Source organism: Cupressus sempervirens, chromosome 10, assembly GCF_028749045.1.
Source record: "Cupressus sempervirens isolate cs-2001-9-10 chromosome 10, ASM2874904v1, whole genome shotgun sequence".
NCBI classification, from domain to species: domain Eukaryota; kingdom Viridiplantae; phylum Streptophyta; class Pinopsida; order Cupressales; family Cupressaceae; genus Cupressus; species Cupressus sempervirens.
In genome coordinates, this window is record NC_143127.1 from 972,835,744 (window position 1) to 972,857,123 (window position 21,380).

A 21,380-nucleotide genomic window follows, 5' to 3' on the forward strand; every position below is an offset into this window, starting at 1 on the left:
TCTGATTACTTTGACTTTGACCAGTGATAACTTATCAAATATTAGCCGAATTTCAATTTTTCTTTTTTGGTGCACTAGGTATACATGTTGACTCTAACATATTCCAAAATCAGACCAAAATATGAACATTTTCATATATTTGTTTGACAGGAAAAAAACTCTATATTTTTAGCATTTTAAAACAATTAAATAATAGACTTTAAAATTTGAAAAATAGATAAAATTTTCACTCAATTTTTTTAAAAAAAAATTATAGACATAAACTTCATCCAATTTGACACATTTCATTAGTTTGCATCATCTCCAAATTCTAAGCACAAATGCCACTTTTATGTCATTAAATTTGAAGATTTTAAATTTTGATATCACTTCTCCTTTATAAAAGGTGACACATATTTGTGCTTTTACCCTACTACACGTAGCTTGAAATGGATCCTTCTTCAGCTCTCTTGACCCATCTAAAACTGTGATTTGCCTTCTCTTGGCTCTGCAACTTCAGACCTTGATCACTTGTGTGTTTGTCTCTCCTTGCTCTTGCACACGATAAACCTTGTGTTCCTCGGGCTTTCTATCCTGAGCACCATAACTTTCCAAAGGTGACTTCACTCTTGACACTCTCCTTCACTCCTTGAGATTCCACTTAGCTTGATTATTCTCGTGCTTTGGCTAATCACTCGAATAATCTAACCTTTCCTCTTTCAACTCTGTCTCCTTTTATACTTTCTTCTAGCTTCGCTTGGAAGCCCTAATCTACGAATTCAAATTTTGAATTCATCACTGGTAGCTCAAAGTCTCATTGTCGTAGTGTCACTCTTGTCAGATGTAGCATGTTCATAGAGGACTCGCAAGTGTCATGTGTCTTTGATGAGTTGCTCTTGTTGGAAAGAATTTGAATTTGAATTCTTTCGATTGTTCCTCGGTTTATTCTCCCATCACCATTAAACGCAATGTTGAGTGCACTCTTACCTACTACATGACTAGGAAGTCACAAATATCTTGCTCCATCCTCACCTTGTTGACTTAGACAAACCAACTCAGTAGTCTATCTGTTTTCCCTTCCACTTGTCATCATTCTTCTCATGTGGACATCACTTAGCATACTTTGTCTAAGTGGATCACCTCTTTCGTCGCCTTTGTTGGGCCCGTACTTCTCTAATCACCATTGTGAAGTAAAGTAGTTGCATATCTATGTGCATTGTTGGTCACTCCTCTCTATCGATCTTGGTTCCTTTGTGTGCCTTGACATCAATGACAACACTTTTGTTGACTAAGTCTATCAGACTATCTACCGGTCAATTATGCCGACAAGGACTTCCAAAGATCCAAGGAAACGATAGCATATTTGTGTCAAAGATAGACTTACAAAGTATTCACACTTCTTTTCCAGCTCTGTGGAATACAAGGCACCAAGTAGTTGAATTATTTTTTAAAGAGGTCTTTCAACTCCATGGGCTCCCTCAAAATATTTTTAAGTGATAGAGATAGCAAGTTTCTCAATAAGTTTTGACAACAATTCTTCTACTTAGTAGGTACAACCTTGACTCCTAGCACACATTATCATCCTCAAACTGATGGGAAAACTAGAGTAGTTAATAAATAGTTGGAAGGATATCTAAGGAACTATGTCATAGGATAGAAAAATGCCTGAATTAAGTGCTTGCATTTAGGAGAGTATTGCTACAATACTACTCACCATATGTCAATACGGATGAGCCCATTTAAGGCACTCTACGAATATGAAGCTACATCTTTCAAGAACCTAATCACCCAAGACAGTTTAGTACTAGGTGCACAAGATTTTGTAAAGGAAAGTATGGACATCGTCAAAACTTTAAAAAGAAAATTTGTATCAAGAACAGAATTAACAAAAATTATATGCCGATTAGAAACAAACAAAAAGAGTTTTTGCAGTTGGGGATTTAGTATTTTGATGATGATAGCCATACAAACAATCATCAATCAAGAAAAATAGTGCAGAGAAACTGAAGCTAGGATTCTACGAACAATATTAAGTACTAAGGAAGGTTGGAGAAGTGGCCTATGAGCTTGAACTTCCCAAGGATAGAAAGATACATAATGTATTCCATGTTTCCTGTCTCAAAAGGTCTTATGGAAAAAAGTAACTCCATGTGAAGATTTGCCCCCCTTGGATGACGAACGTCAACTTGCTCTAATACCCAAAGTTATTCTAGACACCCAAGACAAAAGAATGAGGAACGAGACTATTACTGAATTCCTAATTAAGTTGAAGAACCAACCTGAAACAAATTCTTCAAGGGAAAAAGAAAAAAATCCTTAAGTTGCTTCAGGACAAGCAAATTTGAGACAAAAAGACTGCAATGAACCTTGATTAAGTCATGTATTAACTAATAGCACTAGACCAGTATATTCTCATTATCAATGATATGCGAATAATTGTTAATTCCTTATTCATTAATCAAATTAATACAATTTATTCATCAATATGCATTATCATTTAAATTCAATTAATAAACCTATCAAGAATATTATTTTATTTGTACTGTCATGCCCAAACTACGAGGGCAAAAACATACACTTTTCTTCTTTTTTTTTCTTTTAAATATTAATAATTAAACATACTCTAAGTTGAAAAGATTGATAGTAGTTTTAGTGCCGGTTCTCTTCATTACATCTTAAGATTACAAACATGAGGATGATTACATCGTTAAGATTGATATCGATAAACTCATGTTCTTACATTAACTTTCAACAATATGAAACAATTATTTAAATGACAACGTAAAAGTATTCGAGTTTAGATTCATTGAAAGGTATCTAAATCAAAAAACAACTATAAATCTCTTTGACAATATTGATTTACAATCTAATTGATATTGTAAAGTCACTTTTAAGAAAAACGATTAACTAAAATTAAACTAAATATATATATCTAAAATTTATTAACTTTAAACATTTCGACTATCTTAACATACAAATTAACTATCTAATCTTATTAAATTTAAATTTCATTTACTATCAGCTAACTAAATCAATAATACATTAAAATTAGTTTTAAAAAAAAAACATATTAGTAGAGACCTAAAGTTGCATAAGTTCAAACATGATACTTAAATTATAACAAAATTAAACGTATCTTTTTTAATTCAAATAAAATCACCATTCTAACACCATTTCAAATAACGCCAAATTAAAACTATAATAGCTACTAACTATATTAAGAAATATATATATATATATATATATATATATATATATATATATATATCTATTTAAAATTACTAACTAATTAAAATCTAAAACTATAACACATTAATATAATATTAAAAACAATTAACTACATAAATGTATTAACATAACCAAATTTACTACTAATCCATTTATTAAATTAACTGACTAGATTCTAAAACATAAAAGCAAATACATTTCCTAAACAAGGCTATCTACAAACTTAACTAACTTTAATTTTAAACTACTCTTAAATTAAAATGAACTAAACTAAGCTATAACAAAACATTGATTAATCATTAATCAACAAAACTAATCCTAACAATCTAATGCTAATAACATACTAATCTAAAATTGAGTAAAAACTAAACTAACCCTATACTAACACCTAACTCTATTCTAACTCTAAACTAACAATTAAGACTAACCTAAAACTTTAACTAAAGAACAACTTACTAAACTATCCTAAGCCTAGCACTAACTTCTACCCAAACCACATCACATAAATTTCCAATACCCAAGCGCAGATCCCGAAGACTGACGCCTACCAAGCGCTTACCAAGGAGGCTTGGCTCTCTGCCCCAAACCCACTAACCCTGACCACGCTCAAGTGTGATGAAGCGTCCAAGGTAAGCAAGGAAAGCTAAGGGTAGAAGCTAGCAAAACAATTAACCTCCTTAACAAAATATTCACAATAAATGCCAAATCTAAGGGTTGCTGAGCTGCGAATTCTCATGTCTCTGGGCGCCTCCCAAGACTCTCACGTGGACCAATGTTCATGCCATGCGAAAGCCTTGCACAGGTCTGACCTACGGTACGAGAGGGCAGCATAAATATCGGCAAAAAGAAGATGGAGAAAAGCAATGAAATCTTTTTAAAAACATTTCGCACTGTCCATGATACAAGTTGGTCTTGCTCACTACGCCAAAATTTTGAAAAGAGAGGGGTGGATGCGATGCCATGAGGTGGCCAAAGACTTGGCATTAAATTCAACCTCTGAAGTCTTAAACACAATGCATTCCTTTACAAATAGGGCGCATGTGATACGTAGGTTTAAATGAATAAAGAAAAGTTGGTGAGAAAGGATATTAAGGATAGTAAGTTAGATAATTGTTAATTTATACCTTTTCATGTTATTATAAGTATATTGCTTTTTATATTTAACTTTTAAATCTTGGAATATCTTTAAGAATATTCTTTGTCTCAATGGGAGAATTTAAATTGCTCCCCATACAAAAACCATAGAGTTTTTTTTGCTCTCTTGGCACACTTTTTTTTTTTTTTTAAAAAGAAAATCTAATAGGACCACTTGCAAATTAATAAGCCAATAGATTCAATTATCCATTTGAGCCACAATGCAAGAATTGATTTAATTTCAATAACTAAGAAACTAAATTTTTCATTCAACAATGATTATCTTGTTTTCAACATATAAAGAAACATGAAGTTTTTGCTTAATTGAATCAACAACATTTCCATTTATTTTCTTTTTCTTAACATACTTGAAACTCAAAATTTGCATAATTGAATGCCATCATTTTCATCCTATTTGATATGCATCCACCCAATTTTAAAATTTAAGATTAAATCATATGACAAGCAACTTTACTCAACACCAATTTTATTGGCCAACCTGATTCAAGGGCTCAGTCGAGAAAGAACCAGGAAGAAAACCCGGCTTCGTTGCCATTACAACTAAGTTTAAAATATAATTTACAATAGGATCTCAATCCCAAATTTCAACAATTAAATCAAATTTTCCTCATGATCATAATCAAGGAGTTTGTAATATTTTATGAATCTCATTTCAAGAACCATGGAGGAAACCAATAATTGATCGGGTGTCAACCAAGCAGAACCAAAAGAACATCAAGCATGCATAATCATACATGGTTTACACAAAAGGATTCACAATAAATCAAGACTAGGGAAAGGTGGATTCTTCCAACTAGAGAAGTCAAGCACAACACCATTTCAGATGCCCAATCGGGGCCAATAACCAAGAACTTCCGTTCTTCCATTTAAACTTGCCATACTCATACCAGGTTTGTGCTGACGGGTAGGGGCCCATAACACCCTACCCTTTATCCCTCTTCTCATCCTGAGAAGAGACTCTACACAGGTTGGAGTCCAACTAAACAGACCTCTCCCAAAATTGGTCACTTCTGCCCTCTCCTAGGGTGAGTAATACCAAAACACCCATGCAAGGAAAACTCAAAATTTCAAACATAAACAACAAAGGGAAAACAACCAAAATGACATGATTTACAAAACTTCCCAACATACCCACAACCATACAACAGTAAAACAATAACAAGGTAACAAGAACATGAAACCAATCATAAACACTGAATAAGGGAAAATGGGAGTTTCCTACCTTCACAAAGAGGTAATGGCAATGAACCAATTTGAGTAGAGTATCCCTCCTTCCTTCAAGCTTCAAGAAATCCTCTCCAAAAGTAGAGATTGGGTAACCCAAACCACTAAACAAAGGAAGGCCTCTAATAAGCCTCCAACTCAACCACCCAAAAAGAGCAATAACTATCTCCACCCACTTAGCCACTCTAGAAACTCCTAACACAACCTACACCATGGTTAAACCCTAAAAAGGAGGTGGGGTAAGACAACTCATGACAACCACTTGCAATTTTCGCACAAAGGCAAAAAGGGACTTTTTGAGTGCCCTCAAAAGTCAAAGCTAGGGGCTTAGGGGTTGGAAAAGACCCCTAACCCATACCCATACCCTTAGGTTAGAAAAAAAACATGTTTTAAAGCCTTAGGGAAGAGGTTAGAGTCAAAATAAAAATCTAGAAATAAAATAGGTCCATCTAACAACTCTAACTAGCAAATTAAGTACATAAACATTTTACGAGTGTCAAGCGACACTGAAAGAACACAATTACGAACAATAGAGTTTCCAAATTTTAGCACATAGAGATCAATTTTTGTTCCTCCGTAGGGTTCCTCGGCTAAATATCTGCACACTCATTGCACACATCAGTAGTTCTGAAAGTCACATGTATATAAACGTATATGTATCAAAATTTTCATAAATTAAAACATGCATCAAATAAGAGTTTCTTCATCCTACATAATTCTTAACCATTGAAATATCTTGAATCAAATCTCAATTTTACTGATTTCATCAACATACATATACAAGATCATTAAATGACAATCATCAAATATATCTGGAAATAACATCACACAACATGAAAAAATAAAATATGTTCTAATCATCAGATAATGTCCCGACATCTCGAGTCGCAGATAACAAAAATAGTAGTAATGTATCACTATGCTACGATGGGTCGGGGCGAGGCCTCACATGTACTCTTAAATACTATTTCATTCCATAATATTAGAATGTTGATATATTCTCATTTTAATATATGTTAAAGTTTTAGTCAATTTGAATGTATTTATCTTTTATATTTGTGTGTATATCAAATAAACATGTCCCACAAAGGAACATGTCTATTCTTTCCCTATACTCAATATAAATGTGAGAGGATGTTGCATTTGAAAAACACATACTGAATTCATGGCAATGTTATTACATTTGCAATGATTTGGAAAATTCAACAATATATTATCTTATTTCATCATATTAGAATGAGGATGTCACCTTTTATAGTTTATACTTCTCCATTATTATTGTTGACCATGAGAATGTTATTTACCACAAATAAGGTGCAGTTACCGAGCAAAGCATACTCACATGTGATTAAATTAATGAAAGGATTCAAACACCAATTTAAGTAATAAACACATCATGGATGAATCAATCAATGTGCAAACTAACGCATAAGATGTCCTACCTATGCAAACATATGGGCTTTCCACTGGTCGCGTCGCTTAGTGAGCCCAAGTCACATATTTAATGAAACTAAGATGCAAGTAAGGGATCATCATATTTTGGGAGTTGAACATTGATAAGACCACAGAAGGAGATTGAAGTATCCGAGTCAAGTTGTATCCCTTCAGTCAAAGGAATTCAAACACACTTAAGGTAAGTATGAATGCTTTATTAAGGAAGGTATGAATGTTTACTTGGTGAATAACTTATATACAAAAGAATGTGTACATGCATAAATATGTTGTATTAGGAAAAAGCTAAACTTAATATGATTAATTGTTAAGATTAAGAGAGTCCCTTTGAGAAGAGAGTGATCTTAATAGCTTAAGATCAAGAGAGTCCCTTTGGCAAGAGAGTTATCTAAATTTGGTTACAAGGCCAGAATATTTTGTAAATGTTAACATATGCATATGTGATAAAGGCCCTAGATAGATAATATATATTCTAGGAAGGACCTTAAAGGGAGCACTTCATAGAAGACAGAGAAGTAATTGGGGACCTAAGGATCCTTAAGAGGGTTATCAAAATCGATATGGAGATGTCTTTAAGGTTAGGATTAGTATAGAAAGCAGACTATAATTCAGTATTTTTAAAATTCTAACGTTGGTTTTGCAAGTATTCTTATCCTGATTAGTGAGGACAGTACTAAATCCAAACCATAAGGGTTCATTTGGTTGCTAGCATAAGAATTGAAAATTAGAATAGAAAAATGGAATGGGAATGGAAATGGAGAATGGGAATAGAAAAAGAGAATTCCAATCCTGTTTGGTTCACTTGGAATTCGATTGGGAATATGTTAATCTATTGTTTGGTTGTATAAAAATAGAATAGGACTAAGGTTAAGTTTTGTATTTTTAAAAATATTTCACTTAAATTTTTTTGTTTTAATTTATTATTTCTTGGTTAATTTTTTCAAGAATGGTAAAAAGGTTAATTTATTTTCATTTTATTTTATTCATTCAAGTTAATGAGAAATATAATTTATTTCATTTTTTTAACAAATATATATAAGAATAATAATATGTTAAAAAAAAATGTTACCAAAAAAAGTTTTAAAATTTAAAAATAATAATAGTAATATTTTTTAAAAAATTAAAATCAGATTGGGAATAGGAATAGCCTATTCCAATAACAAATATTTTTTGGCATAGACATATACTCATTTTAGGTACAAAGTTGGAATATGCCTTCCTATTCCCAATTTTGATTGAACGTACCAAACAACGAATATAAAACATATTCTAATTTTCTCTTCATATTCCAGCAACCAAACGGGCCCTAGAGGATCAAATAATGGGGATAGTAACAAAAAAAATGCAATGTGTGAATGCTAAATCTAGTTTCTTGGCAAATGAGGGTTGCCATATTACCCAGCTTTAGAACTAAAGGTTTCACATCAAACAAATCTATTAGGCAAATCCTTTCAAAAACACAATAATTGTCATCAACGAAAATAACCGCATAAGCCATTATTTCCATGAAAAGTAAATAAGCCTAGCTTCACATATATGTGAACGAATTGTGAATGGATGAATGAATTCCATTGGCCGCCTTGTGTGAACTATAGTTGGTTGGGAATGGTGAATGTCGTGCCTCACTCGCACTATTAAGTACTAGTTTAGCCCATTTGGAGGAATAGTTAGTCGACAAATTACACTTGGCTGTGCTTGAGGACCCTATATATTACATAACCATTAGATCGGTTTGAGCAAATCGATAGTCAATCTCTGCAAGCAGGAGATGAGTGGGTGCATATAGTAGTTTGGGGTTGGGTGGCAATAGAAGGTGCTCCTGCATAGATGCAAAGAATAAATCTCTCAGAGAAGAACTTCTCTCCTCACACCCCTTCATTCGATCCCCCCCTCCCCTAGCTACTACCGAGGAACGGATCTTGTTTGCCGAGAAGAGTTCAAGAACACTTCAATGGTCGCATGCACATAAGCCTTCACAGACAAGAGGGGTTCATTAGGAGCAACCAATTCCCATAGGGCGATGCGTGATACTTCTAATCTCCTAGCATTCTTGTCTAGTTATCAATACCATGAAAAAAAGAGAAAAGTATTGTGCCTCAAAACATAAGTGGTCAGAGTAATTTGTATACTGCTACTTTAAATTCAAAATATAAGCTACACGATGTTTCTTTAGAGTCAGGACACCTCATTTGGTGCAACATGCAATTTGGTATTTTAATAATTTTCACATAAATGAATAAGGTTCTAAACCATTTAATCATGCACATCGATAACTAGAGTCTGCTTGTTTGAGAATTGGTGAATCACAAAATGCTATTGTGTAAGAAATCTTCCAGTAAATTAGAGGAAATATGACATACAACTTCAAACATAACAGAATGACAGACGAAGTGGTAATTTGCATTTGCTTTGCATATTCACACAGCCATAATAGTAGTTCAATTTTACTACCTATTTCATTTATATATAGTCTATAGGAGGTACAAGCATTCGACCTATACCTAGAAATTCTTCAGCAAATTCTTCATCATTTTTTGATAGCATTGTTTTCAGATCACACTGAATTTTGCGATTATGCAAAATTCTAAACCTAGGCTTTATCTTTTTCTCCAATGAGTAGCTAAAATATCTAGGATATGCTACTATTTCCTTTATTGATCTACCCATGGTATTGACCAAGAATTCTAGTTTTGGTTTAAGAACTCCTTCAATGTTGTAAGCCAACAATGGCGGAAACCCATATACCATGAATACCACATCTTTCTTGGAAAAACCTGCACTCTCCAGGTATTCTAATCTGCAAATATACAAAATTAGATTTAATTTTATTTAGCATAACCAACACTAATAAAGATAACATGGCACAATACAGTAGAACTAGAATAAATACAAAAAAATTACCGCGATGTCACTGATTGTTCCATGTTCAGTGTTAGAACCTCAGGAAATTTCTGCACAACTCGCAACAGACGATAATCACAAAGACCATACGTATCACTGAGGAAGTTTACCTTCCTAAGAGTATACTCAACACTGGATGAAAAGATTTCTGGAGATCTTCTCAATACTTTCCCCACGCTCTCACTATCCAGGCCCAACTCTTCCAGAAAGAATACAACCTACCGTAAAAGTTGCTCAATTCATATCATTCAAACGAATTCTAAAGACAAAATCTTTAAACATAACATTATAAATCATAGACACGTGGATGAAAAGCTTTCTTCAAGGCAAATACATTATGCTGTACCAACGAAACTTGAAAAACTTGATTGATTTTAGAGTTCCTTAGCATATGTTTCACTTCATTAAACCCAACAGTACTTTATCTAGAGTTCAATTGCTTCAGAGTCAAAAGATTCACAATGAGTTTTGCATTCAAATTGCCCCTCCAACTTCCAACTGGTTTGTTTCTTCCATATCCCAATTTTAAAAATGCAAAGCACTTAGATTTTCATACAATAAAATATTGCAAGCAAAAAACTGCTATATTCTAAAGGAGGCATTTTAACAGCAGTCTAGCTGTAACAAATCCAAATAGAGAAAGGGTAATGCAATACAGTTAAGAAACTTTATATGGTCAGGAATGAATCAGAATCCTGTAAACCTGAAAGTAAGGTACATAGGCCCTTTTTCATTCAAAATCTATATAAACCAAAACAAATTATAAGAATAAATAGATTGTGGGTAAAGATTGTAGAACAAAATCAGATATCAAAATATAAAGTAATCACTGAAGCACCTAAAAGATAAATACGCAAACTATTAGCATACATAGTAGATAGTGAAGAGGGCTAGACAACAATGTTCATATATTGTACATGATGCTTCTGAAATGATAAAAAAGAAAGAAGAAACAAAACTTAATCATTGATATTTATACATGGCTGCAGCTCAGTTATCTAACAGATGGCTGCAGCTTATTAACTGATTAATAAATAATGTCAGCATCATCAAAATTGCACCTCCTCAAATGGGTGCTATTATCCTAAATTCCTAATACCTTCATTCAATGTCAGTACAAGTAATCATATCCGTTAAAATCTATTTACTCATTTACAAGATACTGAGAGAAGATAGACAAGAATGAACCTGAATGTGTACAAATCAAAGAAATGTAACAAGTGGATTTCTATTACAAATCAAGCAACACAAATTGTAAGTTGAAATCGAGTGCAGACTGTATTATGTAGCTCTAGATCAAATGTCAGAATTCTGAGGAAACACCCAAGTACCTAAACACACGAGTAGATAATGAATAGAGTTATCCAACACATTTCATCAAATGTTTTTGAAACCCAGATCTGTCATCTGAGCTCAAAGAGTATTTGCTTTGCAACATTGTAAAGGACAGAATGAAGAAGTGAATGAGACTCAATCAATGGGTTTATCTAAATACATGGATGACCTTATTTATAAGCCTACAGCTAGGTAATCGAGTAAGAGGCCAAGAGGACAGCTTGCCCATGTGCAGAAATGAGTAATTTTCATCAAAAAACTGAAACAGGGTTTACTCAAGGAAGTTGAATCATTTCCAGTAGACAACGTTATTAAAACAAAATAAATATGATAGACAACTCTGCCAAGCAGAAATATAGTTGCAATAAGAATAAGTAAACAGCTGCTAAAAAATATAAGATAAATAAGCCTTAGAGTTGCTGAAGACATAAAAATACAAAACCATGATCCCTATTTCAAAAGACAACTACACGTCCAAAGCAATGCAAAATCATTCCAAATCCAACACCAAAAATGGAATGTCATCCAAGGACAGAAACAAAGTCAAAAATTTGCCCCTAAGGAGACATCTTATTATTTAAGTGCAAGGCATAATACCTAAAGTAGCCTATTGTAATGTCCGCTTCTTGGGGCATCTGGGAATTCAGGGTCAAATTCATGTAATATTAAAATTTGGTTTATGAGAGCTTAATGGAGATATATAAAAAGGTCAATTCAATATGATAAAATGGGATAAGAGTTAACAAAAGAGGAATAAGGCGAAAACAGAGGAGAGGGAATTTGAAAGGTTACTACTTTGAGCATTAATAGAAGGCAGTTGAATTTTCAGCATGGTTGGAATTGTGAATTGATTTCAGATATCTCTTGCTGAGATTTTGGGAAGCTCAACTTCATTTTAGGATCCTGGGGATGGAAACTGTAATATCCCCTACTAGCCCTAGCTTGAAAAAACAGTAATTTCCCTTATTTTAATTTAGCGAGTTGACATTCCATCAAACCTTTGGAAAGCAAGCTTAATGCTACTGCAAAGTTGATGAAATGACAGATATTTTGTGCTTGGAGTTGGCCTCTTGAATTTTTAGGCAAACTAAATATAACATATATTTAATGGAATAATAGTGCTGAAAAATATTACAATTAACTCCAGAAAATTCTATTCAGGAAAGATCATCTTTTTTTTTGTGACAGTTCTGGACATTGAATAAATGGCTAGCAATCAATTCTGAAAATGAGATTCCATTGCATCTTTATCTATTATAGTTTAATAGACTTCTACATAAAATTCACAAGCAAACATGGAACCTGTAACTCCAGCTATTAATTGAATTGCAGCAGGTGATCATCATTCCATTCTGATATAACTCTGATTGCAATCTTTGCGGGCTTTCTCTAACGCTGTTCAATAAACAATGACGGCCAGTGTTCCAACGCAAGCTTCCAGAATCAAGTTCGCAGGCACCAATTCATGATTGCAGCCCCCAAATGTGACTGCAGACTTTTGAACTGATAAACATGGGCCGCAAGAAATTCAAATGCAGGCATGTAACATGCAACCACAGAATTCCAGTTTTAACACAGACCCCTAATCAATAATCGCAGGCCCTTACTGATGGTCGCTGGGCATGTTGCAAGCCACTAACATCAAATCGCAGGCCTGGGGATTTGTTCAAAGGTCTTGTAGAAGGTGACGCAGGCCCTCCATGATCACCCACAGCCTTTCCTAAGGCAAAAACGGCAATGTCTAAGTCGATTGCTACCTTGAGAGGTGACGGCAGCCCTTAAGAATGCACAGTGAATTCTCCAAACCAAACGCAGGTACAATTAGATCACAGAAGGTTAATTCCTTCCTCAAAGCAGTTGATTTCACAAAATACAACCACTTTTTAGACACTGTGATATACAGTAAGAAATATTGGCAAATTGCTCTTTCAGACAATTCCCAACTTTCACACCCTCAGCCAAAACACAGAAGCAAATAATATTCAAATTGGATAGATTTCCTGAATATAGTAAGAACAGTAGGGAATCAATAATTCAATTCCAACAACTCTCAGAATTTAATCCTCAATACCTCAGTTGTGGAATCAAATACAATTCTTAGTTTGTCAGCCGACTGGATGGTCCCAGCGGTGTTTCTGTAGCTGACGGAATGATTGTCGTTAGTGTTTTGTATTTTGCAGCCGATGGGTAAATAGTTTGTAGCGGATATAATGTTTGTGGCCGACAGACTCCTTCGGGAAGAGGTTCAGCGATAGTATTTATATCCCGTCTGGGATCATTGTAAATTATTATGATCTACTAATGAATCTTATCAAACATAATGTATGTCTGGCATATGCGAATAAATTCTGCTATTCTGTTCCATTGTTTGTATGCGTTGATTTCTTTACCAGTACAGTAAACATTTGGCGCCGTTGCCCAATGGACCTGGTACGCAGGCAGGCGGATGGAAATTAAATGCCGAATCTGTTGAATAAAAATAAGAACACGGTGAAGGATAAAGATGAGATTCGCACAGCTCAAGCTAATTTAATTCTGGCACAGCAGGTAGAGCGCTGGAGGAGATTCCAGAAGATTGCTGACAGAAACCGAAGCGCGGAGGAATTGCTGGAGGAGACTCGATAGTGGGTGGAGTTGTTGGAAGAAGCACAGGAGGCGTTCTTGAAATTGTGTTCGCCGAGGGAAGAGAATTCAAACGGAAGAGCATCAACTCACACGGCTCGGAGTGCCGAGGGAGCACGAGCGTGGAGTGACCTCTTCATCCGGGATACACTTCCACGGGAGACAACTTTAGAAGATCCTTCTTCTTCACCAAGGTTCGCAGCTGTCGAGACCTCCGGTGTGGGAGTTCAGACCTCCAGTGTGGGAGTTCAGACCACCAGTGTGGGAGTGCAGACCTCCGGTGTAGGAGTTCAGACCGCCGGTGTGGGAGTGCAGACCTCCGGTGTGGGAGTTCAGACCTCCGATGTGGGAGTGCAAACCACTGGTGCGGGAGTGCAGACCTCCGGTGTTGGAGTAAACAGCGCCAGTGTTGCAGGACCCAATAACGATTCTCTACCAAATTCAGTTGTGATGGCGAGACCCAAAGAAAAGCTGCCGAAGATTGAGGGCGATGGTATAGTCGATCCCATCCGACATTATAAGACATGTGAGACGATCTGGTGAGCAAATGGAATCACAGATGCCAACGAATGGGTCAAGCAATTTCCGGCAACCCTACGGGGTGTGGCGATTGATTGGTTTTCGGATACGGATCCATAAAAGCTAAATAGTTGGGATAACATTAAAAAGGAGTTTTTGGCAAAATTTAAACTGTTGCAGGATGATAATGAAATTGTAGCAAAGATCTTCAATACTAAACAGTGGAAGAACGAAACCGTCCGCGTTTACGCCAGGAAATTAAAAGACTTGATAAACAAAATGGAAAGTAAGCCGACAGACGGACTTCAAAAAAGATGGTTCGTGGAAGGCCTACGCTCGAAGTTGCGGAGGCAAATGAAAATTGTGCCACCGTCGTCATACACAAAAGCTTATAACAAAGCATTGGACCTTGAAAGTGAGCAGAAAACAAAGAAGAAGAAGAACACTAGCTCATCTAATTCTGATGACGACGAGCCTGTCGGAGAAGATAGCAGCGACAATGAAGGCAGTAGCAAGAAGGTCCGCGCTTTACAGAAGGACATGATCCGCATGATGGAGTTTAAAAACATGCAGAAGGAGCCAAAAAGCAGTGAGTTGTGGTGCACGGAGTGCAAGACCGACGGTCATACTAAAGAATCATGTCCAAAGAATCAATTCTACGACATTTGTCAAATCATGGGCCATTCGACAAAAGAGTGCCCCTTTAACATGAAGACAAGAGGATCTCCGCAGGTGCTTTTTACACAAGAGGCTTCACCGTCGGGCAGTAGCAGAAATACGAATAGCGCAGGTGCCACATCCAAAGGGTACAAGAATAATAATAGAGGGCAAAATAACAACAATGTGAATAATAACAATAATAACCAGAGCCGAAGTCGAACCCAGTATGATGCAAACAGACGGCCTATCATTCAATGCCAAGCATGTAATTTGTGGGGTCATTTTGCGCAGAATTGTACAACGGCAAACACACCGAAATTATTATGCAGATGGTGCGGACCCGGCGATCACGAAGATTCCAAGTGTCCAAAGTCTGGAGTAAACTTGATCACTGTTGGCACGGATGTAGAGGAGGTTCTGGCAATTACACGGAGGCAAGCGGAGGAAAAGAGAAAACTGGAGGAAGCGCAAGCGGAAATTGCAAAGGCATCGTCGGCGGGGACATCTCAGTTGAAGGACATCACTAGCACCTTGGCAAGGAACTTCGCAGAACAAAACATTGTATGACAAATCTTACAAACGGAGATACCAATCAAGATAAGTGACCACCTCACAATGCCCCAGTTACGGACGGCCATTCTGAATCATATACCGTTTTCGAAAGCAACGGAGGACACAGGAAGGGACAGTAAGGAAGTGATGACAACAAACCCAATGCTATTTGCACTCACATCCGGACGGCATCCGGCGATCGTCAAGATGGGGATTTTGGGAAACGTTCTGATAGACACAATTGTCGACGGAGGGTCCGGCGTGAATGTGTTGCCGGAGCATACTTGGAAGAAGTTGGGAAAGCCGACGCTGTGGCCACCTACATTCCAATTGCTCACGGTGGACTAGCACGGAATCAAACCGTTAGGAACCTTGAGGGCGCAACCGGTAACCATTGGTACGAAACCATTTTTATTGGATTTTGTGGTCATTCCATTGAAAAGAAAAGGATATGATGCTATTCTGGGATGGGATTGGTTGGTGCAAGCAAAAGTAAAATATGATTGGAAACGAAATACCCTATCAATGGAGCACGGAGGCAAAAGATTCATAATTGACCTGCACACACAAATGGTAGGTGAGGCAACATCGTCAGACTCGAAAGGTGAAGGCGACAGTGATGATGAAAGAAATGACGATGAAGGAAAGAGGAGAATGGAACCAAACAACGGAGGAGTATTAACACTAGGAGGATCAAATGATGATGACCTAGACTCGGTGAATGGCCTTTACCATTGGCAGATAGAAGACTACGAACTCTTTCCGAGTTGTAATATGTTAAGGGTCGATGAAGGTGAGAAAACAAAAGTAAATGAATGTCCGATGGAATATAGAGAAGCAAAAGAAGGAAAGGCGAGTACGACTGAAGTTGAGGAGAAGAACATACAGTCCAAACCCAAAAAAAAGAAAGATTCCACCATTCGGTACACGGTGCACGAACCGCATGGGAGGGAAAGAATGCATCGCACCATAAAATTACTTGAAGGGTACCGACAACAAGGAAATAAGCTAGATGCGCGACGACCACAGGCACAGTGAGCGACGGAGGTAACACAGAACAGACATAAGGCGTGGCATGACAAACTCAATAGGTTTCAGCCAGGGCAGTTGGTACTCAAGTACGATGGTTGGGATGAAATGAAATAGGAAAGGTTTAAGGCAAGATGGGTTGGACCATATCAGACCCGGGAGGTCGGCGACAATCAGGTGATAAAATTGGAGACATTGGACGAGCAAGAGTTGCCTCCGGTAGTCAACAGATTTAAATTGCAAATATATGGTGCCAGGAAGACTTCGTCGCTGTCACAGAATGGCCAGCTGACTCCGTCATCGTTGCAGAATGGCGATGCCTGGAGGCAAAATTGAGGTGCTGTCTTTCTATTTTATTTTATTTTTAAATTAAAAATTTTTAAAAAAATGTTTAAAAAAAGCCTTCACGGGAGGTGTTCTACGGACCTCCTCCGCGGGAGGTGTTCCGCAGACCTCCTCCGCGAGAGGTGCCCTGCGGGCACCTATCCGTGGGAGGTGTTCCACGGACCTCTTCCACGGGAGGTGCTCTGCGGGCACCTCTCCACGGCAAGCTGTCTGGAGGTCCTCTTTCCACAGGCTTGTCTGGTCCACGGGGTCATCTTGCCAGATCTCCGCCTTAAATAATTTCATCCGCGGGTGTTTTTTTTGTTTTTATATATACCTGCGGGTCTCAAATCTCGAGAGTTTGTCCTGCCGCGAGAGTTTGTAAATATTGTTTGGCAGTGATATTTTTCCCATGGGGCTTCCATTATTCCGCGGGCGATCGTCTGTGATCTGTCTATTATCTTCCCGCGAAGACCTTTCTTGTCCACGGGGTGTGCCTTTTCCCGCAGAGTTCTTCATCAAGCGCCAATGGAGTTTGTCCACATCTCTCAGCGGAGTCTTTTTCGCATTTTCCCACAGACTGCCCCGCGGCTTTGCATTTTTTTCCAAGCGCGTTAGCTCGACGGTTTCTAGAGAAGCCTAAATTTAATGCGATTTGCAACAAGCAATTTCGGAAGGAATAGATTGTTTGATTATTTTCATTGCTGGAAGAATTATTGAGCTTCTCATTGCCAGAGGAGTTGTTTCAGCCAAAGATTGTTGGACCCCTAGTCGTTGCGGATATCAGTCGTGGGAGTCTGACCAATTGAGAAGAGTTGAAGTTGCTGCAGGCATGGACTTTCTGTGTACCAGAGGCACTGGGAGTAGGTGTTGGCCGGGAGGCTGTCTTGGTGGATGCGTAGAGAGCTCGAGAGGAGCTAATCATCTAGTTGGAGGTAGTGCAGCGACACTTGGCTTAGGGTACCGAGGAATTGAAAACAGAGAAAGCAGCACAGGTGGCTATCAAGGTCAGCTTCATTGAGGAGGCAGAGTGTTGTGTTAGTAGAGGCTATAGGCACGAGACGAAGTGACAGTGATGTGTCAGAAGCAGATTTATCTGATTGTAATTAGTTCGTTAATGTATTTTGTTTGTTACTTTGTTTTAGATATTTTGTAATTGTCGTCCGAAGATGACTTTTCCTTTTGGGGGGGATGGTGTCAGCCGACTGGATGGTCCCAGCGGTGTTTCTGTAGCCGACGGAATGATTGTTGTCGGTGTTTTGTATTTTGTAGCCGACAAGTAAAAAGTTTGTAGCGGATATAATGTTTGTGGCCGACGGACTCCTTCAGGAAGGTTCGACGGATAGTATTTATATCTCGTCTAGGATCACTGTAAATTATTATGATCCACTAATGAATCTTATCAAGCATAATGTATGTCTGGCATATGCGAATAAATTCTGCTATTTTGTTTCATTGTTTGTATGCGTTGATTTCTTTACCAGTACAGTAAACAAGTTTCAGAGCCTTATACTTCAATAAGGGCACAGAAGAAATCAATCAACCTTAGAAAAACTCACCAAATCAACAAAAGCAAATTAGATAATCGGATGCTTTTTTTCCTTCATAATGAGCTCATATTTATAATCCCCCAAAGGCATTTGTTTCCCAAACGAAACTTAACTTAAGAAGCTTCACCAACACAACAACACTTTATAACATATAATAATAATAGTGTCATTATAGTAATATAAACTTTAATAATTAATTAATAAATATGAGCTCACACAATAAATAGCCTCATGTCATGCGGGTGATGACTGACAATCAACATCACTATCTGCACTGCCAAATATGGTAATTGCCCAAATTAGACTTACTACAAATAATAAGTCCACAATTGAGACCCCCAAATCACAATGTCAGCTCACAAAGGTCGCTATAATGAACCAACTCAATCAATTGTAGGAGCTCACCAAAAATGGGGACATTATAGTCCTCCCTCCTTGAGATTGTTTTTCTTCAAGCTATCCTGGAACACACTGAAACCTCCACTAGGATCCCATAGGAAGCAAGTGATATCCCTATCATCACTGAACCAATTGTATGCCAACATCATCAAAACCAACAACATAACCTACAATATAGCACCCAATACCTGTGTTGATGATGTAAAGTCAGGATGCAATACAATACAACTTTGTAGGAGATCTCAACACACTCTCCTTTAGTATGTCTACCCCACCATCTTGCAAACAATTTGGCTTAGGCACTGACCAACTTTGCACCTGATACAAATCCTCAACATGTGGGTTGAATATGAAACAGTGCACCCTCATCACCATATACACTTTGCTGCCACTGTGATCATCCCCATCCTCATCCTTAAGTTGTTGTGATGACTCTGCCTACTATATCAGTATAAACCCGCATGGCATGGTTCACTACCCACTTCGGCCTTAATGCACAAGTATGACCTTTAGAGAAAGGCCCCTCGCACCAATAGAAAAGTTGTCTCCTCTGCAAGTCTTCTCTACGTGTATCATCAATCTTCCCCACTGACTTGCCCTTGTCCTTAACAACTGGCAGAGTCTCCTCATCAACATGGGAGGGAAACAAAATATTTTGAAGTAACCTTGCTTCAAGAACACGACTCTAAGTCTCGTTTCTTCCTCATCACCTCTTGTATGGTAGATGGATCTAATGACTTCCCCATCCACGGAGTGGCTCAACCAACATCACTGGTCTACGCTCTCATATATCATAGACCATAATAGAGAGTCTCTAGAACTCACCAATGTAACTCTCTAATCCACCACACTGACTTAGCTATGCCAACTCTCTGAAGTACACCTCTCGATCCTTCCTATCAAATCTCTCAACTAGTCGATCCACAAATTCTTGATAGGAAATGATCTGATCATGTCGCAAAGAAACTAACCAATGGTACCACTAGTCATGGGCAACTTGATCCAAATGTAACACTCCAAACCTGATAGCATCCACCTCAGACATAGTAGGCAAAGCCAAATAAGTGTTGAGCTTGTGGATCCAAGCTTGAGTTGTAACTCTCCCACTGCCATCGAAGTGCTCTAGTGTCATCTTACTAGCAACCTCTCTTAGATTAGTCTATCAAGGCCTTTGTCTCTCAAGTGTCAACCTCACCCTGGAATGCTCCCGCTTCTAAGCTAGAAACCTATCAAAATTCAAATGTTGATTTACCAACTACGATAAAGCATCCCACTCCACAAAGTATGCCACCACGTCATCAGCAAAAGGAGTGGCCTCAAGCTCAACACTGACTGCATCTGCCTTGGGTCTCAGAAACGTGAGCCTCTGCAACCTATCATATGTGTCAGTCATTCTGTCAGCTCTCTCAGCTAACCTGTCTTGATCCTCAACTCAAACCTGGTCTCCATCTCTGTATCTATCATCATTTTGGGATCCATCACTATCTCGAAATCTATAAGAGCCAACAGAAATATCTTGAGCCCTCTCCCTACTCCATCCCTGAAGTTGTAGAATGCGAGAAAGCCACTGCAGCACCACAACAACATGGTGTTGACCTTGCGCAAGATCTCTTAATTTGTCTCAAACCTCTCTATTAACCTCGGATCTTGTGTCAGTGTCTTTGTATCACATATTAGTTGAACCCACCATACTATCAACACCCTTGTGACCAACAAACCAAACTAAATATCTAGCTTGCCATCTCTAGGCGCTGAAGTACGCCCTTCTCGGGTATAATGTCTACACGGAATGAATCTCATGTCACCATCCATGTCACTAAATACCAATCACTAAATCAAAATAATAACTAAGCTCAATTTCTATAGGCTGTTAGAAAACCGCTCTAATACCCCTATAATATCCCCTGCTAACCTAGCTTAAACAAACACTAATTTCCCTTATTCAATTTAGTGAGTTGACATTTTCTCAAACATTTGGAAAGCTTAATGCTACTGCAAAGCTGATGAACTAACAGAGATATTTTGTGCTTGGAGTTTCTCTTGAATTCTTAGGCAAACTAAATATAACATATATTTAATGACATAATAGTGCTGAAAAATATCACAATCAACTCCAGTAAATTCTATTCAGGAATGATCATCTTTTTTTTGTGACAAAACTGGACATAAAAGGAAATATACACTCTCAAAATTACACACGTATAGATATATGTAAATGTAGGTACAATTATAGATAGAATTCAATAGCATGATGACATAATGTTTATATATGTGTGTGTGTGTGTGTGTGTGTGTGTGTGTGTGTGTGTGTTATTGTTTTAAACCATGGAGAAAATATAAATTTTATGCTTTATTATGACTCAAAAATAGTGAGTGTTGCCACCTTATCAGCATTAGTTTTTTAATTTGAATTTATGGAGTTCTTCTAACCGATATCAAGCTCCTTCTTGT

The 21,380-nt window shown here is 37.3% G+C and overlaps 1 protein-coding gene across 2 annotated transcripts in view; it reads right to left on the minus strand.

The window, feature by feature from the left end:
- Nucleotides 1–9,322: 9,322 nt before the first annotated feature.
- Nucleotides 9,323–21,380, minus strand: part of LOC149537226 (uncharacterized) — a 214,470-nt gene continuing 202,412 nt past the window's right edge. The window contains exons 7-8 of one of the 2 annotated variants that reach the window (XM_089807416.1): nucleotides 9,940–10,157; nucleotides 9,323–9,835 (exon numbers count right to left, since the gene is read on the minus strand). In XM_089807416.1, the coding sequence (XP_089663542.1) occupies nucleotides 9,499–9,835; nucleotides 9,940–10,157 (555 nt within the window). In that variant the 3' untranslated portion in view covers nucleotides 9,323–9,498. Of the gene's footprint in view, nucleotides 9,836–9,939; nucleotides 10,158–10,905; nucleotides 11,271–21,380 lie in introns of those variants that run through there. The other variant, XM_089807417.1, reaches the window with a different exon arrangement.